The 26,821-nt window shown below is 41.1% G+C and overlaps 1 protein-coding gene across 1 annotated transcript in view; it reads right to left on the bottom strand.

The window, feature by feature from the left end:
* TMEM135 (transmembrane protein 135) overlaps nucleotides 1-26,821 on the bottom strand; it is a 364,456-nt gene that overhangs the window by 99,798 nt on the left and 237,837 nt on the right. The window contains exon 6 of the mRNA XM_074956363.1: nucleotides 4,285-4,331. Coding sequence (XP_074812464.1) covers nucleotides 4,285-4,331 — 47 coding nt within the window. The remainder of the gene's footprint in view (nucleotides 1-4,284; nucleotides 4,332-26,821) is intronic.

Here is a 26,821-nt window from a genome sequence, read left to right as displayed (position 1 = left end):
TACTCAGTGTGCAATGGTCATCAAAAGAACAAAAGAAAATGTTTGGCTACATAAAGACTAGTTTAGAAAATAACATTAGAAATACTGTAATGTCATTTTATAGACAGGCGCTATGCTGTCACCTTGAGCACCTCACACGTTCTTATCTACTGCTGGAAATGGCCCACCTTGATTATCACTACAAAAGGTCCCCCCCCCCGGCTCTCCTGCTGGTAATAGTTCACCTTACCTGATCACTGTCCTTACAGTGTGTATGGTAACACTCATTGTTTCATGTTCTCTGTGTATATAAATCTCCCCACTGTATTTTCCACTGCATGCATCCGATGAAGTGAGCTGTAGCTCATGAAAGCTTATGCTCAAATAAATTTGTTAGTCTCTAAGGTGCCACAAGTACTCCTTTTCTTTATGTTCAGTTCTGATCACCCTTGTCTTGAAAGTGAAAAAACAGAAATAGAAGTGGTCTGGAGATTAGCAGAGGAAATGAACTGGATGCATGAAAAGACTTCCATCTGAGGAGAGACTAAAAAGATCAGGATGGCGTAGTTTACAGAGGAGACAAATAAGAAGGGACACGAAAGAGGTATATAAAATGACTGATTAAGAGATGATATATAAGACAGCACCTGATTTAATACAAGAATAAGGGGTTTTCCAAAAAACGTAAAAGACAAAACTTCAAAAACTGAGAAAAGGAAATACCTTTTTACACAATGAATAATAGGAAAGTTTGTGTGGATATACTTGAAAATTTTCTTTCTCTGAGTAAAAACGTCCACAGATCCATTATGTAGAATCCTCAGCCTATTTGCTGCTGTGGAGGAAGACTCAGACATGCCAGACATTGGCAGGAAGAGGTTTGGTCCTGCCAGTTTGAGTTAAACTTCCACAGCAAATGGTAACTCCTGATAAAATGGTCTATATTGAATTTACTTCACAAATAACTCAAGATAGATATTCCATATACTGCAGAGCTTAACAGAAACGTATACATTTATCAGCTGAACCAAAGGTCATATCAAATCTTTGTTTATAACAGAACAATCACCTTAGGGCGGGCTGGATCTTTGAAATTCATTGTGCTGAGAAAGGAAATATTCAGGGAGACATGGAAAAAATGTCCTATTCTCATGTAATAGTGACCACATATTTGCTACAATGAGATTAGTGGTGTGCCTCAAGGGAGAGAGATAACCTTATTAAGATTATATACAGATATTGATTTTTTTCTCTTTTACTAGTGGACTACAGATTGGAGCACTTTTGTCCCAAAGGCAGCATCAGCCAAGCTCAACTTGGAGAACAAAGAGCATGTGTGAATTGAACCATGTAGCTGCTTGGAAGATCCTTTCTTATAAGGCATGTGATTTCCATCTTCCTCATGAGGCTGTTATTGCCACAGGAAGACAGTTCTGGTATTATCAACATAAATTGTTGTTGTTGTCTTGTAGATCCTGGAAAAGGCCACCTTAACCACATGGGATATTCTAGAACTGATGGACAAACCAAAGGCCAAAAACCTTCATTGGAAATGCTGTTGTCCCAAGATAAAGCATAGGTTTTTCCTGTGGGATCAATAAATGGGGATATAGAAGATGTTCCCCTACAGACAATGGGAAAATCCTCTATGTGATGAATGTCTGAGTAGATTTGGGTGTCCCTATCTTGAACTACATATTTTCTGGGAATCTGTTGGAGGTCTTCCAAGTTGAGCTCCTGATGAATTTGTTTGTCACCAGGAACAGGAGATTTGTTTGTGACCAGGAATAGCATGCAGTAGAAGTCCCTGGGGTTTATTGACCAACTCTGCACCAGATGACAGATAGTTTAATGACTATTCCCCATGTGATTTGTCTTCTTTTCTTCCTGTGACAGCCCTTGTAGCTCCCTACACAAAGCTCCCTCCAGAGGCTCCTGGGAAAAGGAGCTTGGGGGTTGAGAGATTTATCACTGGTGAGTGACAGGACAAGGTCCTGAGTGAAGGTCCTATGTCTTCACCATCTGGGAGCAGAGGGATTCTGCTGCAGTCACTAGGCTAACAATTTTCTCCCTTGTTGCAAACCAGACTCCAGGCTTGCAGATCCAGAGGGTACTCTGAAGTCGAGTGCTGCATCGGGTTTCCCATTTGGGCCAGGTTAATTGAGAAAGAAGACTGGAGAGACCCTGGTTCAAGAGAAGAAAAAAGGGATGGGCTTGAGGGCCCATTACTACATTCACTCTTATCCTCAGAAATAGAACTGAGACCAACATCCTCCATCTGTGGTCTTTTTTGTAGAGGATGGAAATATGGTGCAGCTGTACTTAGATCATAGCTGGAATCATGGCCAACATTTGGGCATCACCTTTCTCTTTTCTTTGAAGGTACTCTGACTGGCCCCTTGTCCTGACTCCCCTTGTCCTGCATTGTCCTAACTCCTCATCTAGCTCCTCAGGGTTGCCCTTGCATTTCAGTCGTTTTTGAGGAGGCAGGAAATCTGTTCTGCAGAAAGGGAAAAAGACTGTGAACCACGCCCCACAGGATTGTCCTCTGAAGGACCTGTGACTACACAAATCTTTAAAATCTACATCCCTCACTATGTGCGGTGCAGTGAGGTCATAGTAGACCTGTAGCTTGGCCTTCCTTCTGGGTTTATCTTTCATGCCACACTGCACAAAGGACAGCAAGGACTTTCTCAGAAGAATCTTATGGCCACGGACTAAAATAGGTTATTGTACCAGTTGGATCACAGTATGGCAAATCATATGGTACTATAGCATGGATAGATAGAGACATTAAAATTTCCTGATGCTGCCTCATTAGTATGCTTCGATCCTGTCCTAAAGCGACTGGGCTACTAGAAGAGAGAAGGTGGTTTTGGTATCCATCCAAGGGACTCTCAAGCAGTGGTATTACAGAATGACACATTCAGTGATGTCTTTGATTAAGCAAGAATTTATTAGAGTATTTCACAGAGAACAAAGGGAATTTTTAAATGGCAACATACAATATATTGCTGTGCTAAATGCCCTACATAGGCTGGTTAATGGAGGAACTCAGCACATATTCCTGTGCTGTACTCAGTTTTCATTTTAGCTTTTAATTTCCTCTTTAAATCACTCGTTCACCACCACAGAAACAAACAAATAATTAGCAACTTTTAAAATAACCAGCATTCATAACTTTCACAAAATTACCCAGCATTTTAGATTTTCTTATAAGAATTCCTCTAGACAGGTGTCTAGTATCAACATTACAAGTGAAATCCCCCAGGCTAATCATATGCTGCCATAACACAGCTAAGGAGAGCAGCACATAACAAAACAAAGAGGGGTCTGCCAATTTCAGAATCTTAATGGGTAGTGGATGAGGAAAGGAATGCTTTTTAGAAGCTTTTACAATAATGTTTCCCCCCTCCACAGTATATTCTCAGCCAATACTTGTAAGTGATTCAATGGCTATGTAATTATGAAAAACAAAACAAAACACAGTTGTGAAACTCCAGGACTGCTACCAGAAAATTCTAACACAAAGGTTGTAGGTATATGTTATTTTAAGGAATGACTACCAAATACAGGAATGGAATGATGTTAGGAAACTGATATTTAAAATTCAAGTACTGAAGAGTTGCACATTTTAAATATACATTTCTTACAAACTAAGAAAAGGAACGTTTTCTAACCAAAACCAGAAACTGCATAGTTTTAAAAAGAAGAATACAAATTGATATATAATAATAAAGTATGTAAAAACAAATTAAAAACCATCTACACTCCAATTAAAAATAGGGACAGCTGCACTCCAAAAGATATTTTACAATCACTTCTTTATTGTGATTTTACAGTTACTGAAATGATCAGTATACATGCTGTATGTATTAGTTCATATGCTCCTAATATTTACTTATAAAGAATAACAACTATCTTCCTAGCAGTAAACCATTCAGAACAACTGGGATGGAATATAGATGTTTCATACCTACAAGGGCTGCCTTGGCACAGTTTTCATTAGTTTAAATACGTTCCACAGCTATTTATCTGCATGTGTGTGTGTGTGTATATTACACATTACACATAAACACACACCTCATAAACTCACTTTTCTTCTAAACTCTTTGGATGATTTGTCTTCATGCACAATTAAGTTTTTGGGACTACCAGCAGCAAGAGGCACTAAGACCTATCCAGCAGGCCTGCTCCAGAAATATACTAGGTGGTGGTATCTTGAGCTCAGAATCAAATAAGTGGGCAATTTTCTGTTTCAAGTAATCCTTTAATATGAATAGAAATACTAGTAACATAACATACCTGAAAAAGAACATGAACAGAGCAGCTGTGATGCAGAACAAAAGGACCTATAAGAAGGAGAAAGAAGATTATTACATAAGAAGGTTAGACTAACTCTATATCTAAATCTGTTTAGGATCAGAGGAGGCCTCACAGACATTAGAATGTGAAGTTTACCTTCATTTTCCATGTTGTATGGGCCTGATCCAAAGCCTATTGAAGTCAACAGAAACAATCATCATTTCAGTAGGCTTTAGTTCAGGCCCTGTATAAATGAATAAATAAAAATATAAAAGCTAGGTCAGGATGGTGCAATGACAAAAACCAGCAAAGTAGGCAGAGTTTGAAATAATGTAAGATTGATTTCCTTCAGGTAAAGTTTTACATAACCAGCCATCGGATGACATGTTCTACAGTTCACGCAAATGGAAGGATACCAACATTGTATGGAACAGAGATAAATTTAGATCTGTGGGGGACAGTTGAGCAAAATATTTTCTTTAATGGCCTGAGAACATCACCTTTAAGACCATCCTAGGAGTAGGAATTTGGAACTTTTATCATTTTATTTTTAGTGTTTTCCATTTGGAAATAATACAGAGCACAGTATATGCAGTGTAATTATTCAGACATATCTTACAAATACTTACAGGCAACTTTCCCCCTTTTTAAAGTACCCTAATGTAAATATACTATAGATCTAAAGGGCTAGAAGACTCTATAAGGAAAGAGTAAATAAAACTGAAATGGTAACATGAGGGGAGAAAGTGAATGCATATCATTAAATTATTGTAGTCCTTTCACAAGTGACGTGATAACTTTGCTTATTGTTCCTATTAGTTTCTCCATCAGGGCCATTCTAGACGACTCTTTAAGATAGTCAGCATAAGAAGGAAAAATATCTAATTTTCATCTGAGTGTCCACTAAGACGGGAATGTTGACCTTAGGATAGCAAAATTCAGTCATTTTTAGCATTTAGCGAACTTTAGGGGGAACACTTGAGATGTCGCATTTAGAACTGTTACCAGCCTTTTCCACATGGCAGGGATACTGCTTCCAAACTTTCACTATGCTAATATAGCATTTTTTTATTTTCAAAGTGCTTTACAAACGTTACTTTTACTATTATTCAGACCAACTGGGTTTAAGGAGGAATTTATTAGCAAGTTTCCAAACATTTTTCTTTCGTTTCCTTTTAAAGGTTGTCAGAAGCAGCACACAATCAGGATTGCCTTTTAGACATTCAAAGCAAAATTCTGTGTCCATGGAAGTCAATGGCAAAATCCCATTGGCTGCAACGGGGCTAAGATTTCACTACAGAAGAGGGATTTTCTCCCATCCGCTGTCACTGTAAAAGGGCCAGTTGAGTCCCACGTCCACCCAGAGAAGAATTCCCCCTAGTGTAGGCTTTGCACAAAGCAGCTTACACTGTTCTGTGAGGCTCCTGCCACAAGCCCCAGCATAGGGGACATGTCATGGGCACAGGCAGGGTTGCGGTATATGCTGAGGGCAGGGCTGCATTACACAGTGCTGTGGGGAAGCTGGGAAGCACTATCAACCATAGGAAGCTGTAACTTAGGCAGCCCTATAGGGCTGCATACAATACTCTGGAGCCCTCACTGTTCCCTGCAGTTGCCCACAATTGAGAGGACACAAAAATGCTTAGTTCCCTGTGCCTCCTAGTGATGCAAGTGCTGTGCCTCTGTGCCCCAAGAACTTCTGGCCTCTTCGAGATTGCAAACTTCTTGTGAGGCACTCAAACACTACTGATGGCTGAAGTTTAAAAACAAGGATATTTAGAGAGAATATTACGTTTGGACATAATGTTATCCAAAAGATATAGACAAATGGAAGGGATTTCAGAAGAGAGCTATGTAGGGTGACCCTATGTCCTATTTTGGCTGGGACAGTCCATTTTTTAGGCCCTGTCCCAGCCGTCCCAACTTTTTTGACAAAACTGGGCATTTGCCCTTTTGCTCTGATCAACAGCTGGTAAGAGCAAACGGGACGAATGCAGAGTTTTGCCAAAAAAATGGGGTGCGAACCCTAGCAGGACGCAAAGGAACACGTAGGAGCTGGGGGAGGGGACAAGTGGCAATGCCAGCCCTGTGGTCAAGGATGGGTTAGGGGGAGCGTCTCATGCTGACCTGACCTTCATGCAGGGAGGAGAGAGGAAGCTTGAGAAGCCGAGTGCGTGGGCGGGCGGGCGCTGGGGGACCTCAGACCATGAGCTCTGTGTGCAGGCTTGGAGGACCAGCCCCATGTGCAGGGAGGAGGGGGGTTGGGCTGGCCCCGGGCACTTGTGGGGAGGGGGATCTCAGGCCAGCCCCGTGCGGATGGGAGGCTGGGAGGGCTTTGGCCAGCCCTCTTGAGGGGAGTGGGTGAGGGAGGGAGCCGCTCGGGCCAGCCCAGGGCTATGAATATTTTCAAGAAGCAGGAGAAGAGGTTGAAAGAGCTGAATAAGAGGGAGAATAGTGACTTAGGGTGGTGCATGGAGGTATAACTAGAAGAATGTGATAAAACTTAAAAAGGAGAAAAATTAAGCTGAATATCAGGAAAAACTGAAATCTACTAAGCTCTGGAAAAGGGAAGTTATGCAGTCCCTACTGCTTGGGACTTCTATCAATTAGACTGGCCAAGACACTTTAAAATATAGAGTAATGAGTTATCTTCTAACTTATTAGTCTTTTTCTCTAATTTGCATTATTACTTTGATTAGGTTGTGTTCTTAAATAAAGAATTTGTACCACATCTCAGGTCACACTGTCAGTAAAACAGCGTGGTAAAATTAGGAGGATTTGTTTCAGTTTCGTAATAGCCTGCTCAAACCAGAAGCATACTTACATTTATGACTAAAGTACTTAATTTCTGCAGTTAATGAAACTACTGTTGCACATATAAACACTGCACTTCTGGTGAGTACCTGCTTCTTCCCCCCGCATGTTTTCACTGCTACCTCTCGGCATAGTCCCATACAGAATTTCCACCCACATGTGCTGTCACAGTTGTAGCTCAGCATGCGGGCAAAAGTTAATTATTTTGTTTTAGCAGCAGTGATGACATTGGCAGCAGCTCCGTTTGTTACAAGGTCTGTTTGATCCCAAACAGCCAACTGGGGAGCATGTCATTAGATAAAGACTGCTGTTCAGATGTATCACCTAGAAGTACTCTGCTGACTTGAGATTAAAATATTATTCTTCATTTTCACCTACATCGTCTGAGAACATTTTTAGTATATATGCACCATTTTCACTGATGATTTAACTGAAATTCTGTAGTGAAATTACTTCAAATAAATTTAAAGTTCCCTTTATGAAAATCTGCTTCTAGGTCACCTCCATATTGTATTCTGTTCTAATCTAATCTTTACAGTTTGCCAGCTTCATAAAGTAAACTCCCCTCTCATTACCACACTCACCTTGGGAAATAAGCACAAAGTGACGTAAAAGATTACATTACAAAAAATCTTAATATAAAGCAGTTGGGAGCCAAAGTAAAACTCCCTTAATTCACAAGGAATATTATAATACTTAGGTAATTGAAGTCAATGCCCAATTTATTATGCAACCAAGCTATAACCTGATGGGTCAGATCTTTCCCCTATTCATTTGAAATAGAGAAACAAAGAGGAGCCTTCTTTCGAAGGCTAAACTTCTGTGCAAAGTAGCTTATGATGCAAATACAAAAACAGACATATATAGACAGGGAAATGTACAGTAAGAACTTCCTCCGACTTTACAGAAATAGTTTGCATTAATTAGTTGGTAGTAGACTTACAGTAAGGAGGAAATCCTGGCCTTATTGAAATCGGTGGCAAAACTCCCATTGACTTCAATAGGGACAGATTTCACCCTAAGTCTTAAATATGCTGTTAATTAAGAGGACATCATCAACTCAAAAAATCACACTGTGTGAAAACATATCTACTAATGATTTTAGTAACGTGGGAAGATTACCACAAGGAATTAGAGGGGAAAAAATGTCTTTTTGTTTGTTTACTTTGTGTTTGATTGATTTCACTGATTTTCCTGATCCTAATGAAGTTACTCACATAAGTAAGTATGATTCGGCCTCAGGGTTACAAAGTCAGGCCCTTACTTTCACTTGTTTGTGAGCAATTGGGGGACAGAAAAATAATTTTGAAAACAGGAAACATTGTAAAAAAAAAAAAACAACCCCGAAATTGACAAGGGAACTCTAGTAGGAGAAAAAAGAAAAGGAGTACTTGTGGCACCTTAGAGACTAACCAATTTATTTGAGCATAAGCTTTCGTGAGCTACAGCTCACTTCATCGGATGCATACTGTGGAAAATACAGAAGATGTTTTTATACACACAAACGAGAGACTGCTGAATTGGAATTAATTTGCAAATTGGATACAATTAACTTAGGTTGAATAGAGACTAGGAATGGTTGAGTCATTATAAAAAGTAACCTATTTCCCCTTGTTTATTCCTTCCCTCCTCTCCCCCCCACTGTTCCTCAGACGTTCTTGTTAAACCCTGGATTTGTGCTGGAAATGGCCCACCTTGATTATCATACACATTGTAAGGAGAGTGATCACTTTAGATAAGCTATTACCAGAAGGAAAGTAGGGTGGGGGGAGAGAAAACCTTTTGTAGTGATAAACACCCATTTTTTCATGGTTTGTGTGTATAAAAATATCTTCTGTATTTTCCACAGTATGCATCCGATGAAGTGAGCTGTAGCTCATGAAAGCTTATGCTCAAATAAATTGGTTAGTCTCTAAGGTGCCACAAGTACTCCTTTTCTTTTTGCGAATACAGACTAACATGGCTGTTACTCTGAATCTAGTAGGAGAGGCATCCCCTGAAACTACTTTTAACTATTTTTTTTTAAAAAAAAGCTGACCAGATTTCAAGATCATTGTGTCTTATTAATGTGTTTTATCTCTGTACATGCACTTAGAGATGTTTGATAACAGATTTTATAAACCTGTTAGATTACATTTTATACATAAACTGGTTGTATTTTAAAATTTTCCTTCATTTTGTGAACAAACAAAACAAGGAAATAGTTGAGGGACTGCAAAATGAGCTATGCCCACACACAGATGCCTGAAGTAACCTCTAAACCACAAGGGCAAAAATTGGTTTTAGAATATTATTTAAAATAACAAACACCTCTCTGGATACTGTTTTTAAGGGAAAGATGTGGGAATTAAACCAAAACACATGGCATCCCTGAATGAAAGGGACGAAAAACCTTTCCAGCTTATGAAGTTTGGCTATGGCCAGAGTCATAGTTTGCCTAGGATTTAGCAGCAAGAGCAAATCCATGTTCCTATATCCGCAGCTACCACAACATTAATAATTTCAACTGCAGTGATTCAGGGCTGCAAATGTTAACCAATGTTTTAAGCCTGAGCAATTGGAATGTTTATAATAAGATGACAAAGTCTCACACATAAGGTAACCCAAGGGAGATATTTTACAGAATGTATCCTTCATTTCCTATTACTGCCATATATTTTATTAACCCTCTTGTTATTCTGCAGCTTGTGTGTTTACACAGAAGTAGTTTTGCTTCCTGACAACATTAATGTTTTTACACTTTAATATGTTCTCATAAGAGTCTAAAAAAACAAACAGTAAAAATTGTTCCCTTCATAATTTAAGCCATTGTTAAATGAAAAAGGAAAAGGCTAACGCAGTGCTCAAACAAAACAAAACAAATGCCCTCTGTGCATTTAAAATTGAACATTCATAAAATCTTTGAAGTGAGAATCATGAAATGTTTAATTATCTACGAGGTAAAAACTTGTATAGTATTTTCTATATTAATATTCTCTCAAAAATACAAACGAAGAATGAACATATATAACCAAATAATCACATATATCAATCAAGTCCATTGGCTCCCAGGCTGAATTTGTAGGGCTAGCGATTAGAAAAACATTGTTTTTCTTGTAAACAGAACACACAGGATGTGCAGTGAAGCAGGTAATCCCATGTCATTTTTATGGGACGTTTTCCCCCAGTATAAAAGCACACAATATATCAATTTAAAAAAGTATTTTTGACTTATAACTAATCTATTTTATCATTAAGATTTATGACGACTAAGAGGAATGAGCAAAGTATTGGTTTACTCTTTACTGAAATTGTATATGACTTTACATACCAAAACCATTCACTTTTCCTATTTATTTTCTGTACCCTTAAATAACTATGCCTAAAATACTCAGGCAAATGGACAAAGGGGAAGTAATCCAATGACAAAATAAAGATAATAAACCAGACTGATGAAAATTTACTGGGCAATGAAATGAGGGTTCTCATGAGAGGGTGAAGTGAGAAAGAAAGTAGAGAGAAAAATGTGAAGATAACCATTCAACAACAAAAAAAGTGTTGTCCCACATTGAGATTTTCAGCAGGAAACATAAGATTATTTCCTGAAGCAAGACTCATGGAACTCACACAAGAATAATATTTCAAACAAAACCTTACTAATCCTACAATAATTGTTGTAATTGCCACAGGGGTGTTATGAAATTGCAAATGGGAAAGGAAGTGGATTCATAAGTCTGTCTCTATTAAGACATAGTCAAAAATACAAAAAAAAGGGAAGCCCTGGACTGGGGCAAAGTAAAGAGGATGGAAACTGAATGATTTAATTCGGGATTGGTCCTGCTTTGAGCAAGGGGTTGGACTAGATGACTTCCTGAGGTCCCTTACAACCCTGATATACTATGATTCTATGAAACATCACATAAATACCATTACAAAGGAGTCTTCTCAAAAGGTTAATCATATATTATTACTTTTGTGAGAACAGCAATAAAATTAGGTTTCTGTTAACTTTAAATTGTTAGACTGGCTTCTGTAATTTGTAACTGAACAAACACTTCACCTGCAGATAGCTATTATATTCCAGTTTATTTCTAAAAACAGAGATTGTGAGGGATAGCATAAATTTCACACACACATTACTAAATTTTCTTTTAATTTTACTTTATTGGCAGAGATCAAACTCTAAACAATAGCGTGTTACAATGGAAGTTATTTCAAGAACTCCAGAAGTTCCCATATAAAATAAGCGCCAGACTAATTTATTTCTGGAAATAAACTGGAAAGGAATTAGTATTTATCATGGATCACAAATTGAATGAGAATAAGCAATAAGGTGCAGCTGCAAAAAAAGACTAATATTCTGGGGCGTATGAACAGGAGTGTCGTATGTATGACACAGGAGGTAAAACTGCCCTGCCTCAACACTGATGAGGCCTCAGCTGGAGTACTGTGTCCAATACTGGGCATCACGCTTTAAGAAAGATGTGGACAAACTGGAGAAAGTTTGGAGAGGAGAGAAACAAAAATGATCAAAAAATTTAGAAAACCTGACCTATGAGGAAAGATTAAAAAAAAACAGTGAGCATGTTTAGTCTTGAGAAAAGACAACTGAGGGGGATCTGATAACATTCAAAAGTGGCTCTTATAAAGAGAATGGTGGTCAGTTGTTTTTTATGTTCACTGAAGATAGAACAAGTTGTAATGGGCTTACTTTGCAACATGTGAGATTTAGGTTACTGTGATGGGATGGACTCGGTTTGGAGGCCCCCTGCTGGAGGTCTCGCGGCCTGGCCTCACTCCATTCCAGAAAAGAGCAGAGGAGAAGTCCTCCAGGCAGCCTAGAATGGCTTCAGGAGAAGCAGCCAATCATAGGGGCTCCTGGAGTGGCCGGGAGGGCCATATAAAAAGAAACAGCAGAGACAGAGCACTCAGTTGCTGCCTGGAGCTGGAAGAGAGAAAACCGGGTTCCTGGCTGGCTAGAAGAGCAGCAGGATCACAGACAGCTCAGTGCAGGCAGTTCTGAGCCCAGGGAGGGCTGCTGAAGACGGGGGGAGTTAAGAAGCAGCTCCTGGCTGGCTGAGGAGACCAAGCAAGGACTGACCCCAGAACCTACGCAGACCAAGCGAGGGTACCACAATGGACTCTGTTGGTGGGGTTAAAGACTGAGCCTGGCGGGGGGAGGCTGCCAAAAAAGACATACCAACGGAGGGTATCACAATGGGCCCTGTTGGACTGTTATAGAGGATAGTGTCTCCAGGGAGGAAGCCTTGGTGGAAGGTAAAGACTGTATACCCCGGAAGGGGTTTGTTCTGTTCCTCCTACAGAGAGTGTCTGTGACTCGGCTGGGGGGCTAAGTGACTGAAGACCAGTGTTCCTTCAAATTTTTCCCACACGTGCGGAATGAATTTTGTTATGTGCACCAGTATGGAGATGATATGTGACACATCACCTTCATATTGGTGCACATATCAAAATTCATGTGGTGGGGGTGGTGCTGAGGGATTTGGAGTATGGGAGGGGGCTCAGGGCTGGGGCAGAGGTTGGGGTGCAGGGATGTGAGGGCTCTGGCTGGGGGTGCAGGCTCTGGGGTGGGGCCAGGGATGAATGGTTTGAGGTGTAGGCTACTCCGGGGCTACGGCAGGGAGAGAGGACTCCACCCAGCAGCACCTGGGCTGGGGCACGGGGGAAAGACGCCTCTCCCCACCGCAGCAGCTCCAGGGCTGGGGCCACAGGATAGGCATTGCACCTGTCCCTCGGCTGTGGCAGGCCTGGTCCGGGGCTGGGTTTGGGCTTCCCCTCCCCTGGCTGCGGCAGGTCCGTGGCTGAGTTGGGGCCGGGGGAGGGGTGCACCTCTGGGGCGCAGCTAGGTTGGGGTTGGGGGAAGGGCGCCTCTCCCCCGGCAGGTCCAGGCTGGGTTGGGGCCGTGGGAGGGGTGTTCCTCCTCCGGCCATGGCAGGTCCCGGACGGATCAGTTCCCTGAGTGCCTGCGCAGCACTTAATAGGCTGCTGTGCAGCTTACAGGGAACTTAGCTGAAGACCCGCCGAAGAAACCATTAGCCAGAGGGGGTTCTCACGAGAGGCAAATGCCAATCCCTTTACAGTTAGATATTAAGAAAAACTTTAACTGTAAGAATAGTTAAGCAGAGGAATAGGCTTCCAAGGAAGGTTGAGGAATCCCCATCATTGGAGGTTTTTAAGAAAAGGCAGGACAAACATGTGTCCAGGATGGTCTAGGTATATTTGATCCTGCCTCAGCACAGGGGGCTGGACTAGATGACCTCTCAATATTCCTTTCAACCCCTACATTTGTGTTACTTTTATAAATTCAAGACCACTCAGAGTGAGATGCAGGGCCATAGTAGCACCACTAGAGGCAGAAGGAGGGGCACAGGGTAGACAAAAATCACTGTAACCTTCATTCAACAAATACGACTTTTCAAAATCTCCTGCCTTATTTTCAGACAACCTTCAGGGACAGAAAAACACAGAAAATTACCTGCATTAGTCAAAAGATGCACACGCAATATGTACTTTGCAGCCAGTATTTTCAATAATTACAAAACAACAAATATATTAAAGCAAAACTCAAATTTCAAAAATGACAGTAATCTTGAAAAGAGAAAAATACTTAATCTATAAATAATATAATTTTGTATTTTGAAAAAAGAAAAGGAGTACTTGTGGCACCTTAGAGACTAACCAATTTATTTGAGCATAAGCTTTCGTGAGCTACAGCTCACTTCATCGGTGCATCCGATGAAGTGAGCTGTAGCTCATGAAAGCTTATGCTCATATAAATTGGTTAGTCTCTAAGGTGCCACAAGTACTCCTTTTCTTTTTGAGAATACAGACTAACACAGCTGTTACTCTGAAACCTTTGTATTTTGAGTGAATTAAAGTTGGAAAATAGTATCCAGCGGGCCGGAAGTCTACTCCAGGTTTTTTCCTTGCATGGTCCATCCATACTTGATTTATGTTACAGGGTCAATAAACTGAGCTTGGCAACATATAGACCTTGATGTTTTCCAGCTGTAGAAACAGATAAATCAAGAAGACAGTCTAAATGTTTGTAGAAAAAGTGATATACCCTGTGCCACTGCTTTTAAAAATAACATTTACACTATATTTTTATTTAAATGTCTTTAATGAGATGCAAATAAACTACAAAAAAAGAACACTGTTACATGGTAGGTCAGTAAATTTGATGTGTAAATGTTTTATAGGTTTTGGAAGTCACTTGCTGTATCATATTACATTTTATAAAAGAAGTAAAGTTGCTGACAACGCATAGAGGGGCAGATTTTCAGAAGTGCTCAGTGCTCACAATCGATGCCAGACTTTTCAAAAGAGCTCAGCTCACATTTAAACATTGAAATGAAATAGCCAGATTTTCAAGTGTTCATCACTCAGCAGCTCCCAACTGCAGCTACTGAGCACATTTGACATACAGCTGCGGAAAAACTGGCAGCTATGGTTGGGGTAGATAGGTGTAAGTTTGTGTAGGGTAGATAGGTGTAAGTTTGTGTAGGAGTGCTGGGCTGTCTGCAGGTCCTTGGGTCAGTAGATGCGGAGGTGTCTGAGGGGTGTTGCAGTTGCTGGGTAGAGTAGGTGCTTGGGCATTTGGGGGGTTTACTGGATGCCATTTGAGAAGTGTCGGAGTGGCTGGGTGCCACCTGCTTGTGTTGGGCACTTTTTCTTGCTTTGATCCAACAGGACGAGTAACTACAGGGGAAGCAGAAGGCCTGTCACGTGTGACTCTTTGCATGAATGTATTATAAATAATAATACAAGTAGTGTCTTTTATCCTGGAAGATTCCAGAATGCTTAAAGGAACTATGATCTTGATCCAGAGCCCATTGACGTGTGAGTCCCTCCTCTGACTTCAGTAAGCTTTACGTGTGCATACACTACTGAAAAGCAGTGTGCAGTGGAAGACAGCCAATCACCACTCTGCAATAGTAAAGGGGGGGAGGGGGAATTTTGGCCACTGACATATGTTACAAAAAGCACTGTGCAGCCTTCAATATTCATGCATAGAAGACAATTTAAATTTTCATCTGTACAATCTTCACACAATAAAGTGCATGGTACACTATATATCTATATTGAGTCAGCTGTGTTGCTGAGTCTCCACCCAATAACCCCTCTCTGTCATTTCTGAGAGGGATTTATGTGGCACCTGTCATAAATATAAAGGGAAGGGTAAACCCCTTTAAAATCCCTCCTGGCCAGAGGAAATCTCCTCTCACCTGTAAAGGGTTAAGAAGCTAAAGGTAACCTCCCTGGCACCTGACCAAAATGACCAATGAGGAGACAAGATACTTTCAAAAGCTGGGAGGAGGGAGAGAAACAAAGGGTATGTGTGTCTGTCTATTTTCTGTCTTTGCCGGGGATAGACCAGGAATGAAGCCTTAGAACTTTTAGTAAGTAATCTAGCTAGGTACGTGTTAGATTATGATTTCTTTAAATGGCTGAGAAAAGAACTGTGCTGAATAGAATAACTATTTCTGTCTGTGTATCTTTTTTGTAACTTAAGGTTTTTGCCTAGAGGGGTTCTCTATGTTTTGAATCTAATTACCCTGTAAGGTATTTACCATCCTGATTTTACAGGGGGGATTTTTTTTATTTCTATTTACTTCTATTTCTATTAAAAGTCTTTTTGTAAGAAAACTGAATGCTTTTTCATTGTTCTCAGATCCAAGGGTTTGGGTCTGTGGTCACCCATGCAAATTGGTGAGGCTTTTTATCCAACATTTCCCTGGAAAGGGGGGGGTGCAAGTGTTGGGAGGATTGTTCATCGTTCTTAAGATTCCAGGGTCTGGGTCTGTAGTCACCTAGGCAAATTGGTGAGGCTTTTTACCAAACCTTGTCCAGGAAGTGGGGTGCAAGGTTTTGGGAAGTATTTTGGGGGGGGAAAGACGTGTCCAAACAGCTCTTCCCCAGTAACCAGTATTTGTTTGGTGGTGGTAGCGGCCAATCCAAGGACAAAAGGGTGGAATATTTTGTACCTTGGGGAAGTTTTGACCTAAGCTGGTAAAGATAAGCTTAGGAGGTTTTTTTTCATGCAGGTCCCCACGTCTGTACCCTAGAGTTCAGAGTGGGGGAGGAACCTTGACAGCACCAGAGAAAGAAGTGAGGCTACAATATGAGCTAAGAAGCAGCAAATGTACAAGAAAGCATGAGGGACAAGGCCTCTGGTTCACAGATACAGAAACTAGAATGAGCCACTGAACTTAAACTTCAAACTTAGAAAAACACTTAACTATTTATCTTCCACCCCCTTTCTCCATCCTTCCTTTTCACCACACCCTTTTTGGTTTTTCCACTCTCCCAGAGCAGGTGCATAGTCTCTGCAGGTCACCTAGCCTCTGCTGACCCAGGAAGTTTATTACAGGAACTAGTAAGGAAGTGATTTCCAGAGATCATGATCAAGTAGAGCCACCTCAAAAAAGGCATTAGAAAAAAGCAAGATATTACAGCACGCTTTCTTTCGATCGTGTTGTGATTTTTGAAAAAGTTAAGAAGTTGTCTTGTTCACACATCTGTATTTGAACATCCAAGCATTTGTGGGCTTAGAAAAACAAAAAATACTGGAAAAGAGTAAGCTTATTGAGTTCTAAAATCAGAGTTGATTTAACCAATGGCCCCATAGTTCTCACCTATGAAAAAGCCAGAGTGGAGCAGGTGAAAAATATGAGATTTTCAATTTTCTCCACATAGTCCACTTGGGACATGTTTCTCCACCACTATCTATCTTCCTCATGTCATGCAACAGGACATTGAGCTGGCCCACAAACTCTATAGCGGGGGGTAGTCAATAGGCAGACCACAGGCCAAATCCAGCCCACCATTTGAAAAGACAGTCAAAATCTTACGTAAGAGGTCTAGCTATATATCTAGTAAGAAAAGCAAATTTTACAACTATTAGAACTGCACAGACAATACATCTATTCTTCCAGTGTTTGCAGTGTTTTCTGAGCCACCCAACAGCAGCTTCATCAGCATAACGAAGGGCCCTGAGGCCACCACGAAATTTAATCAGTTGACACTTGTTGACAACGTGCACTATTGACTGACAGAAGCCATATTGACAAAGTGGGTCATCTCACAGACCCCATGTGTACAGGTTGGCTGTGCATATTCCTTGTCCAGTTTGGAACCTGTTCAGCAGAGTCCAAAGGGGATGTGGCAGATCAAATCCAGGTGGTTGAACGGACAGATCAGCGACAAGGAAACCATTCCAGATGTCTTTAGCTGACCACTCACTACGAGCTGAGACTACAGTTGACACCTCAATGTAAGTCGTGCTCTGGGGTGACAGAAAATGTCTGTGTGTAGTGGGAGACCTGGACTGGAAATAGCTTTTCCACCAGTCTGGCTATAGACTCTCTGCAGTGAATGTGTGGAGGGGCTATGTTGCTCAGAACTGGTAGCCATGGGATAGAAGTGGGGTGCAGGGTGGGGTACAGCTATCAGAACCATGGATTCCATTCTGCTGAAGTATCACCATATTGTCAGATAAATTCTGACTGCAGAAATTTTATTGCTGGAAACCCTGAGACAGAAATAACACTGCTGACCTCCAGATCTCAGGGATGTCCCATGCCAGCAGTTAAAAAATTATTAAAGTTTTTACAGTAACACAACATTTTAAGTACATTGCTTAGTAACACACTAAATACCAATATGCTGTTTACTTTCCTAGTTGTTACTATTTTTCTATTATTTCTATTATTCTTATTTGTTGCAATGTTTCAGTGATTAATACCCTTCAAGTGCAATTTCAGAAATTTAGTGAAATGATCACAAATATTTATTCTTGAAATATTGGATTTACACCAAAAAGCAAATTCATTTTAAAAAATGCCTAAAGTAACCCACCTGGTCATTGTAGCCATTGAGGAATAGAATTTTCTACTATTTCCTCTGCTGATAATGATTATAATCACCCCTTTGTTGCTGTACACCTACATTTTTGGAGTAGTTTCTAGAACTCTTTGTTTAACTTTTATATGTAATTTTAACATTTTACCTTAAAAAATACTGTTGCTTTAATAACAATGATTTCTATCTATGGGCTTTCTATAGAGCCTATTACTCTTATTATTTCTTAAGCAAACAATGCTTAATTTTTTAAAAAGAAATTTTAAAATGGTGGAAATATGTGTAGATCAACATGACTGGCTTTTATTTAAAGGTCAGGAAGTAATATATATTGACTATTTCCTTTCATCGGCATACTAGAGAAACATATGTGAAATACTGGGATACCAATGTGACTGTTGATCATACAAAGTCAATGTGCTTTACAATTCTAATAGGGCAAATGCCTTTCAACAGTGACATAACATTTGATATAATTTTATGGCAGTTAGAGAGGTCAAGGATGGTTCGGAGGTTTTGACTGTGGAGGAAAAACACAGTAAACCCAAGTAGGCCTAAAACTTTGGTCAAGCTAACTGTGTATATGAAGCCTAAGAGGAGAGTAAGGAAAATTCCATTGTAGGGAAACTGCAGCAGCACAGCTTAAGAAATGTAACCCTAACAGCTAGAAATTAGGAAAGACCGTTAACCGCAAAAGAACAAACTGTCAATAACAGGAAAAGCTTGTTTTGCTGTATTCCAAATTCCAAATAAGACAAAACTACTGTTAAGGCTTGCATTATATGCCAAATAAGGAAAAGCTCCATTGGTGAAAGTGTTCTTGACCAATTGTGGTTTTCAGCTATATAAACTCATGTATTTTCTGTTTACGCCAGAGCATCTCCGGCTGACTCTCCCTGTATGCGCATGCTTGAATAAAGCTGGCCTCAGGTTTGTTCTGATCCAAACACAACGTGTGGTTAATTTTCCACCACAATCTTGGTGCCGTGACTCAGATAGACAAGAGCCGGAGGACTCTTGCTCCCCATCAGGCCCTGGGCCCATCTGAAAAGGTAAGAGATCTTTTGAAATCTCTATATTGGGTTTCTGGTGGAGGACCACCCATAGGTTCTGGGCTTGGGTGAGTTGTACGCTCTATCCGGACTTTTGCTACCAGACACCCCTGACGCCCTTGGGGTGGGTTAGAGTCCCATCCAGGTTTGGTTTCCCCGGGAAGAGCCACTGAGTGTGGCTGGGCAGGTCGTGGATAGACCTGGTTCCGTGTGCCAGTGTGAAAGTGAAGGTCGGTAGACCGGTGTGAGTGAGAATCACAGGAAGACGCCCAAAGCGCCCTGCGAAGCTGTGGGCTCATGACCAGAGGTGCCTCTAACACAAGCCCTGTGACTCCATCTAGTGGGCATAGCAATAAATATCCTGACCATGGCAGTTTCCCTCTGCATGGCATGACCGGTGAGGGACCTGTCCGGGTCTAGGAGTGTGTGATCCCATCCTTTCCGTCCTCTGACGGTCTGTTTCCGTACCCTCTTTCCACCCCGAATCTGGTTCCCACCTGAAGGCGGTTTGAAAAGCCACTGACTGGTCTGATCACCTCGCCTGAAGCGAGAGAGTATGCGGAGCCAGCCGACGCTCTTTGCTAAAGGGGGGCTGTAAGACAGTCGTGGAGGCCCTAAACAAACCTTCCCTGTGTGAGTGGGATGAATGAAAGATCCGTAGGGATTCTGGGAGCCAGAGGATCCAAAAGGGATTCCCGCCTCGCCTGCTAAGGATGGGGGCCAGTGAGTCAAGAAGGATCACCGTCCCGCCAAAAGGCACACCGGCGTACTACATGTACGCAAATTATAGTCCTTTCACTTGCAAGTTTCTAAAGAAATGGAATTGGTATACCAGGGATGATCCAAAATTACAGTCTCCTTTAGAGGGAAGCTTCGACCTTGACAAGATTGTGCACCTCAGAGGCGCACTTCAGGCCAAGGCGGTAGGGCAAGGTCAGTTTGATGCATATTTTGATTGGTATTGGAAAACCGAAAAACAGAGCCGTAAATCTCAACTGAGGAGTCTCAAGGACTCCCAGAAGAAACTTAAAACACCATTAAAGAAGACATGAGAGAGATTAGCTTTTCCCCAAACTCCTGAAGACCAACAGCAGATATCTCTCTCTACCCTTTAAGGCCTCTCCAGGGTACCCCCACAGCTCCCTCTGAGGATCTTACAGATTTATGTTTAGAATGTAGTAAGGGTGGGCAATACTCCTATTCCCCACCCCATCTCTTCACCTCTGTCCGTTTCTATCGGTCCTTTGTTTGACCATCATGCTTTCCTCCTAAGCCCTTGTTCACCTGCTAACCTTTTGGGAAAAGACTTGCTGTGTAAATTAAATTGTGTAATCTGCTGTACCCTAGATGGTGTGTATCTGAACGTGCCTGGTCCCGCTCACAATGAGGTCCTGGAATTTTACAGGAGAAGACCAACCCCAGCCCTTCCTCGTTGCAACAGGAACTGCTGGCTAAGGTCTCTCCCTCCTTGTAAGCCTTGTGAGCTGATCATGCCAAACAGGTTGGGTGCATTGTGTCTGCCCAACCCGTTAAGATTCACCTAAACCCAGCAAGACCCCTTCCCGAGGTGCAGCAGTACCCTCTACCAAAACAGGCCAAGGAAAAATCCAACCTGTTCTTACTTCCTGCATTCAGCAAGGAGTCATTATTCCTACAGTCCATGAGTGTAACTCCCGCATTTTACTGTGCTGTTAATGCTGCTGTCCTCCCTACCTTTCCCGTTGTCCCTAGCCCTGCTACTATCCTTTCCTGCAAAGAACTGGTGCTGAGGGGTTGTTACCACCTCAAGGAAAGATTGTATTAAGTCCGGATATAAAGAATTAAGGTTATTATTAAATAAGATGCATCTGGATGTGAAAAAATAAATGTGTGTGTATGTAAATAGGTGTGTATAAATAAAGAAAAGGGGGGTTAGTCAAGAAGCCCACCCTCCTTGCTAAATTGGTAGTGAAACAATGCCTGTGCCCATGGAAAGAAATAATGCAACAAGGAGGGGGAAAAAAGGATCGGGCCCAGACAAGCAGGCACCTACAGTTAGAGGAAGTTAAAAGGAAGAAAGTGAGAGGTTAACTCTGTAGTTACTGGAGGAAATTAAGCAGGGAAACTTTGTATAAATGTTAAAAGAAGGTGTTATGAAAAGAAAATTCTTGGTTTCTTTGCAGCCATTCCTTTTGGGAATGTCTGTAGATAATCCAGGCAAGAGGTTATTTAAGTGGAATCGTTTAACTGTGAACAAGTTAGTCAAATTTGCTAAAAAAACACTCCTGGTGTATACAATCTTTGTTTTACAAGTTTAAGATGAATCGGTGTTGTTTTAAAAATGTAAAACTGAAAAATACTTTTCCCAGACAAAAGAAACTAGTGTTGTTTAATTTTGGTATTTAGCATTTAATCCTTAAGGTGACTTAATGCTTTACAAGATTTAAAATGTTTTTAAATAAAGACCAAAGTTGTGCCTGCAGCAGGGCAGTCAAAGCCAGGAAAATGGGAAAAGATTTTAAATCTGTTTTGGTAACAAACAGCAGATAAAAGCTGTAGTCAGTGCTCCACACTAAGTGTTAAGGTGGCTCTGTGTAATCAATGGTCACTTTGCCAAAGGGGAACCAAAATGAGTTGTGTTTTCCTTTTCAAATAAATGTGTGTTTAAAAGCAGGAGTTAAAAGTTAGAAATTAATTGTGTCCTTTTGAGACAAACTCTCTAAGCGGCTGATAACTTTGAATCCAAAAGCAAGCCGAGAATGTCTGTGTTAATGCAAATCACCTAAATAATAAAGATAGAAGCCATTGAAACCTGACCTGCCTATAAAACAAATACAGGAAAATATGGGGAGTAATTCCTCAGTTTTGCCTGCAATCAGCAACGGTATTTGTAAAGAAAGGAATATTTTAAGCAATACTGCCAACGGTGTGCAATCTGCCAGCAACATAGTGTTGGTAAAGCTGTCAAGGTTAGGCAAGCAGCACATCCCCCTTCCTGGGAACCTTCTGTAAATATTCAGATTGATTTTATTTAAATGTCTAAATGTTGTAATTATAAGTGTGTTAGTTTTAGTTAATGTATTTTCCAATTGGGTTGAGGCCTTTCCCTGCAAAAAGGCAGATGCCAAAACTGTTGTAAAACTTTGTTTAAGGATTTTGTACCACAATTTGGCATACCTGTGAGTAGCAACAGGGATAGTGGACCTAATGTTATTGGACAAAATTATAACAAGTTATGTGCAGCTTTACAGATCTAACACAATCTCCACTGCCCCCACCACCTGCAGTCTGCCGGGACAGTGAAACGTCAAAATGGGATTTTGAAAAATAAACTGGCCAAAATCTGTGCTAAAATGAATTTAAAGTGGCCCTCCCATTAGCATTAATGAATATGAGGGCCAATACCAATCGAAAGACTGGACTCAGCCCTCATGAAATTCTAACAGGGCACCGGATGCAACTACTGGCTGTGCCCCCACTGGCCCTGGCTCAGATGGACATTCATTTAATGGATGACACAATGCTTGATTATCGCCAGGCACTAATGAAATGTGTCAGGTCTCTTTATACACAGGTAAAAGAAGCACTATCCAAGAATCCTGAGCAACCCTGCCACTCACTGGGACCAAAAGACTGGGTCTATATAAAGGTCCATCAGTGAAAGACCGCCCTGGCCCCATGCTGGAGAGGCCCTTATCAAGTCATGTTAATTACCAACACAGCTGTGGGGTGCCGGGGACTGACTGCCATCCCTCCACCTCAGGATGATCCTCTGACTGATGCTGCTGTTCCTTCTGGACAGCAGGAGAAAAGAACAAGGTGAAGTGCTAGTAACCTCTCCCTTATCCACTGACAGAACTACTGTGCATTTGGACTTTGCTAGAAGAACCAAACCATTACAGGATGATGTGCTAGTAACCTCTCCCCTGCATAATGCTAAACCACGGCTGTTCCAAGAAAGAAAAAGGAACACTCACTCTGCTGAAACCACCAAAGTCCAGGGATTCCTGACTACAAAAGACATTGGCACTGGTGGAAAAGACGAAGGATTGTTAATTGGCAGGAAGGGAATTGTGGGGACTGTGCTTGGAAATGTGGAGTTGAGTGGTGGGGTGGGTTTTTTCCGGGGTCTGGGCTCTGATGGTACTTGTCTGCTTACGGACAAGTACCATCAAAATGCACTGCCCACTCTAACTGGCTTCCGGAGGATGAATACCAAAACACCTTGCTGCCACAGACATTACTCCCACCATTCCCTCCACCTCTGTCACCACCCCTAAAATTTACCCGAATACAGATAATACTGTATATTCTAATGAAACCCAGTGGCCCAGGCCTTCACATCTTAGTGATTTACTAAAATTTTGTGCGGAAAAAAATTGTTTTTTTAAAGTTCAGAATAGTTCATATGAGCGAAAAATTGAGTGGAAAACAAATGTGTCGGTGAAAGTAGAAATATATAATATTACTACAAATGAGCCCCAGGAATCAGAAATGGAGATTAATGGGTTCTATGGCGGGGTAAATATGACGGCTGCTCCTGAACTCCGCTGCGTATTGGATGAAGTAGGCCCTTACTGTTGTTTGATCATCCAACAAGTAAGTAATCAAAGAGCTTGCTCTGCAATGGAAAAAATATATCTGTATTAAAATTATCTCAGTAACTGATGTTTTAATCTGCACCATATTGCAACATACCCTTTCCTATGCACTCAATGCTGCTGCCTCCCAGAAGCACTTGCAAGTAACTAACCAACAATTGTGGTACAGCCCTTCACAGAGAGAGGATGGGTTAGAATTTCAATGGACTGTGATTAATGCTATACTAGGAACTGTCAAGTTCACTCTGCTCTTATCCAGTTTTCAAGTCACCTCTATATATCCAAATTGCTCAAAAGGTGCTGCTACTAGGTTAGCTCAGCAAAGGGCCTGGGTTGCCTCTAGGAAAAAAAAAAAAGAGGGACTTGGCCGGACGCTTATGGGATGAAGCCAATAGTGCAGCTGCAGTTTGGAACATTTACAAAGGCCAGCAGCATGAAGAAAAACTGGGACAATTGAAAAAGACCACAGGTCTTATTACCGGAGCACAGTTAACTCAGGTGCAGGCTGGAGTTGGTGAAATATGTGTTATTTCTGCCCTTAGTTCAATAACCTAGAAACTGCTGACAACAATAGTGCTAAATATCACTGAGGCTGGGAAGGCATTACAGTGGGATCTGGCATGTTTAGAAATTCAGTATTTCCTGAATGACCAGCTGATGGCCATTCGGAGTAATCTTGAGCATCAAACTTGGTCACTGCCCTTACAAATACTTCAGAAGTATCATCTAATCTATGGCCCTGGAGACATGCTTGGAAACTTTCTGGGTGGAAATGCAGACATTCGCAATGCTCCTTCCAGGCATACTGACCCGTTGGAGGGGTGTGGACTCCCATATATGGAATCCTACTGGGTCCATGGGGAGGATGCATGTGGGATTGGATAATTCACCAACACATTTGGAAAATTAAACTACCTGGTATGCCTAACCGATTCATAGTCAGTGCTCCTGGAATAACACCCAACATTTGGATAGGGACAGGAAGTCAATGGACACTCTGGCCGTTAGACCCCCCACAGCTCCAGTGTGTATGCAAACTGAAGCCCAGGGAAGTTGTCACAGTACATGACAATGTTTGTTGGGAGGGTAAAGGACAAGGAACTACCCTGACAGGACATCTGCTTTTCCAAGCAAATAATAGCTGTGTGTATGTTAAGGCCACCACTTTGCAAGACATACATTTCAATCTCACCACCGCTGCAGGCAATATTATTTATTGGCCTGCAGATAAAATTCTACAATTAGCCCTTAGATTCCAAATACCCTTTAACTGGACTGCTTTAGTACCTGACCGATTCCAAAATTTGCTTTCAATCCTACCAGAGGTTCAGAAAATTTCCGAATTACAGGAACAAATTCACACGCTCCAAAATATATATCAAGCCGAAAAGAATGCCTTTTATACTGCCTATAGAATGTCTACTTTGTGTACCCAGACTGATGTATTGTGTTTTGTGACTAAAGCTATACAACAATCCCAACCGCATCATATTATCACCATGGGAATGTTGCTTTTACTGCTGTTTAGCATAGGGTTATGTTATTGTTGCTGTAATAAATGTATTTATCATTGCCTATCCAGCCCTAGACCTGCCAACCTCAGTTCAAGAAAGCAGGTGGCACTGATGATTGTAAATGAGACGTATGATACAGTTTGGGCAGAACAGGAAGAAGAAAAGGAGGAGATTGACAGGCTCATGGTTATGGAAGTTTAGGCCCAATTTTGGCACCAAAGGGGGGAATATGGAGGAAAAACACAGTAGATCCAAGTAGGCCTAAAACTTTGGTCAAGCTAACTGTGAATATGAAGCGTAAGAAAACAGTAAGGAAAATTCCATTGTGGGGAAATTGCAGCAGCACAGCTTGAGAAATGTAACCCTAACAGCTAGAAATTAGGAAAGACCGTTAACCACAAAAGAACAACCTGTCAATAACAGGAAAAGCTTGTTTTGCTATATTCCAAATAAGGCAAAACTACTGTTTTATATGCTCGCATTATATGCCAAATAAGGGAAAGCTCCACTGGGGGAAGTGTGCTTGACCAATTGTAGTTTTCAGCTATATAAACTCCTGTATTTTCTGTTTACGCCAGAGCAGCTCCAGCTAACTCTCCCTGTATGCGCATGCTTGAATAAAGCTGGCCTCAGGTTTGTTCTGATCGAAACACAACGCGTGGTTAATTTTCCACCACATGACTAAATAGACAATAGCACTGAAAACTATACCTGAGAACTGAATTGTGTACAAACAAGTTTCAAGTATATAACTATGTTTAGCACTCTGAAATTTATATCTAATGAGTGCTGAATCCTATTGCTGTATGCAGGTTACCCCCGCCCCATTCTTTCTACAAACCCTAGTTAAGAAATCACATTAAGTAAAGGTTACACAATAGAGTAAACTGTGTTATGCCCATTTATGACAGCAATGGTTTTGGCATGCACCCCTTGCTCTACAATTGTTTGAGAATCATTTCCTAAATACTGCACTAATATTTTCTAGTTCTTACTTGCTACACCTAAGTTTCCTAAACTCTCTCCCAGTCGCATAAAAAGCACCAAAGCCATTTTCAAGAAGGAGTCTAGAAGATCCTTTTCCACCTGTATTGCTTGCCCTTCTTTCCCTTTCTTGGTGTGAAGAATTGGTCTCTCCTGGTATTAAATGCTAGCATAAATACATTAGCTCTTAGCAATTGGATGACGAGCCACACTGGCTCTGCAGTCACAAAACAAGGCTCCTTTGGTTAAAAAAACATTCTCATTTAGTCAGGAGGTGAAGGTAGGAATAAAGAATGAAAAAAAAACCCATACACAATGTATAACAAATGGAAGACTGGGGAAGCAGTTAGCAATGAGAAAAATTGGCAGTTAGGAAATGCAGACAATTGATAAGGGAAACTAAAAGTATCAGTGAAAAACTTTATGGCCACTAGGGCTAAGGACAATAAGAAGGAATTTATTAAATATATCTGGAACAAACAAAATCACAGCAATAGCATAGGCCTGATACTAGATAAACATAGTAAAATTGTCAATCAGGATGAAGAAAAGGTCTATGTTTTCAACAAATATATCTGTTCTCTGGAAAGAAGCAAAATGATGTATTCATATCTTACGGCGATAATGAAATATTTTCTATCATTAACTATGCAGGATGTTAAACAGCAACTATGAAAGTTAAACATGTTTCAATCAATGGGACCAGATAACCTGCACCTAAGAGGAGCTC

Source organism: Natator depressus, chromosome 1 (assembly GCF_965152275.1).
Source record: "Natator depressus isolate rNatDep1 chromosome 1, rNatDep2.hap1, whole genome shotgun sequence".
Lineage (NCBI taxonomy): Eukaryota > Metazoa > Chordata > Testudines > Cheloniidae > Natator > Natator depressus.
The sequence above is the reverse complement of the archived record's forward strand: the minus strand, read 5'-3'. Positions and strand labels throughout refer to the sequence as shown.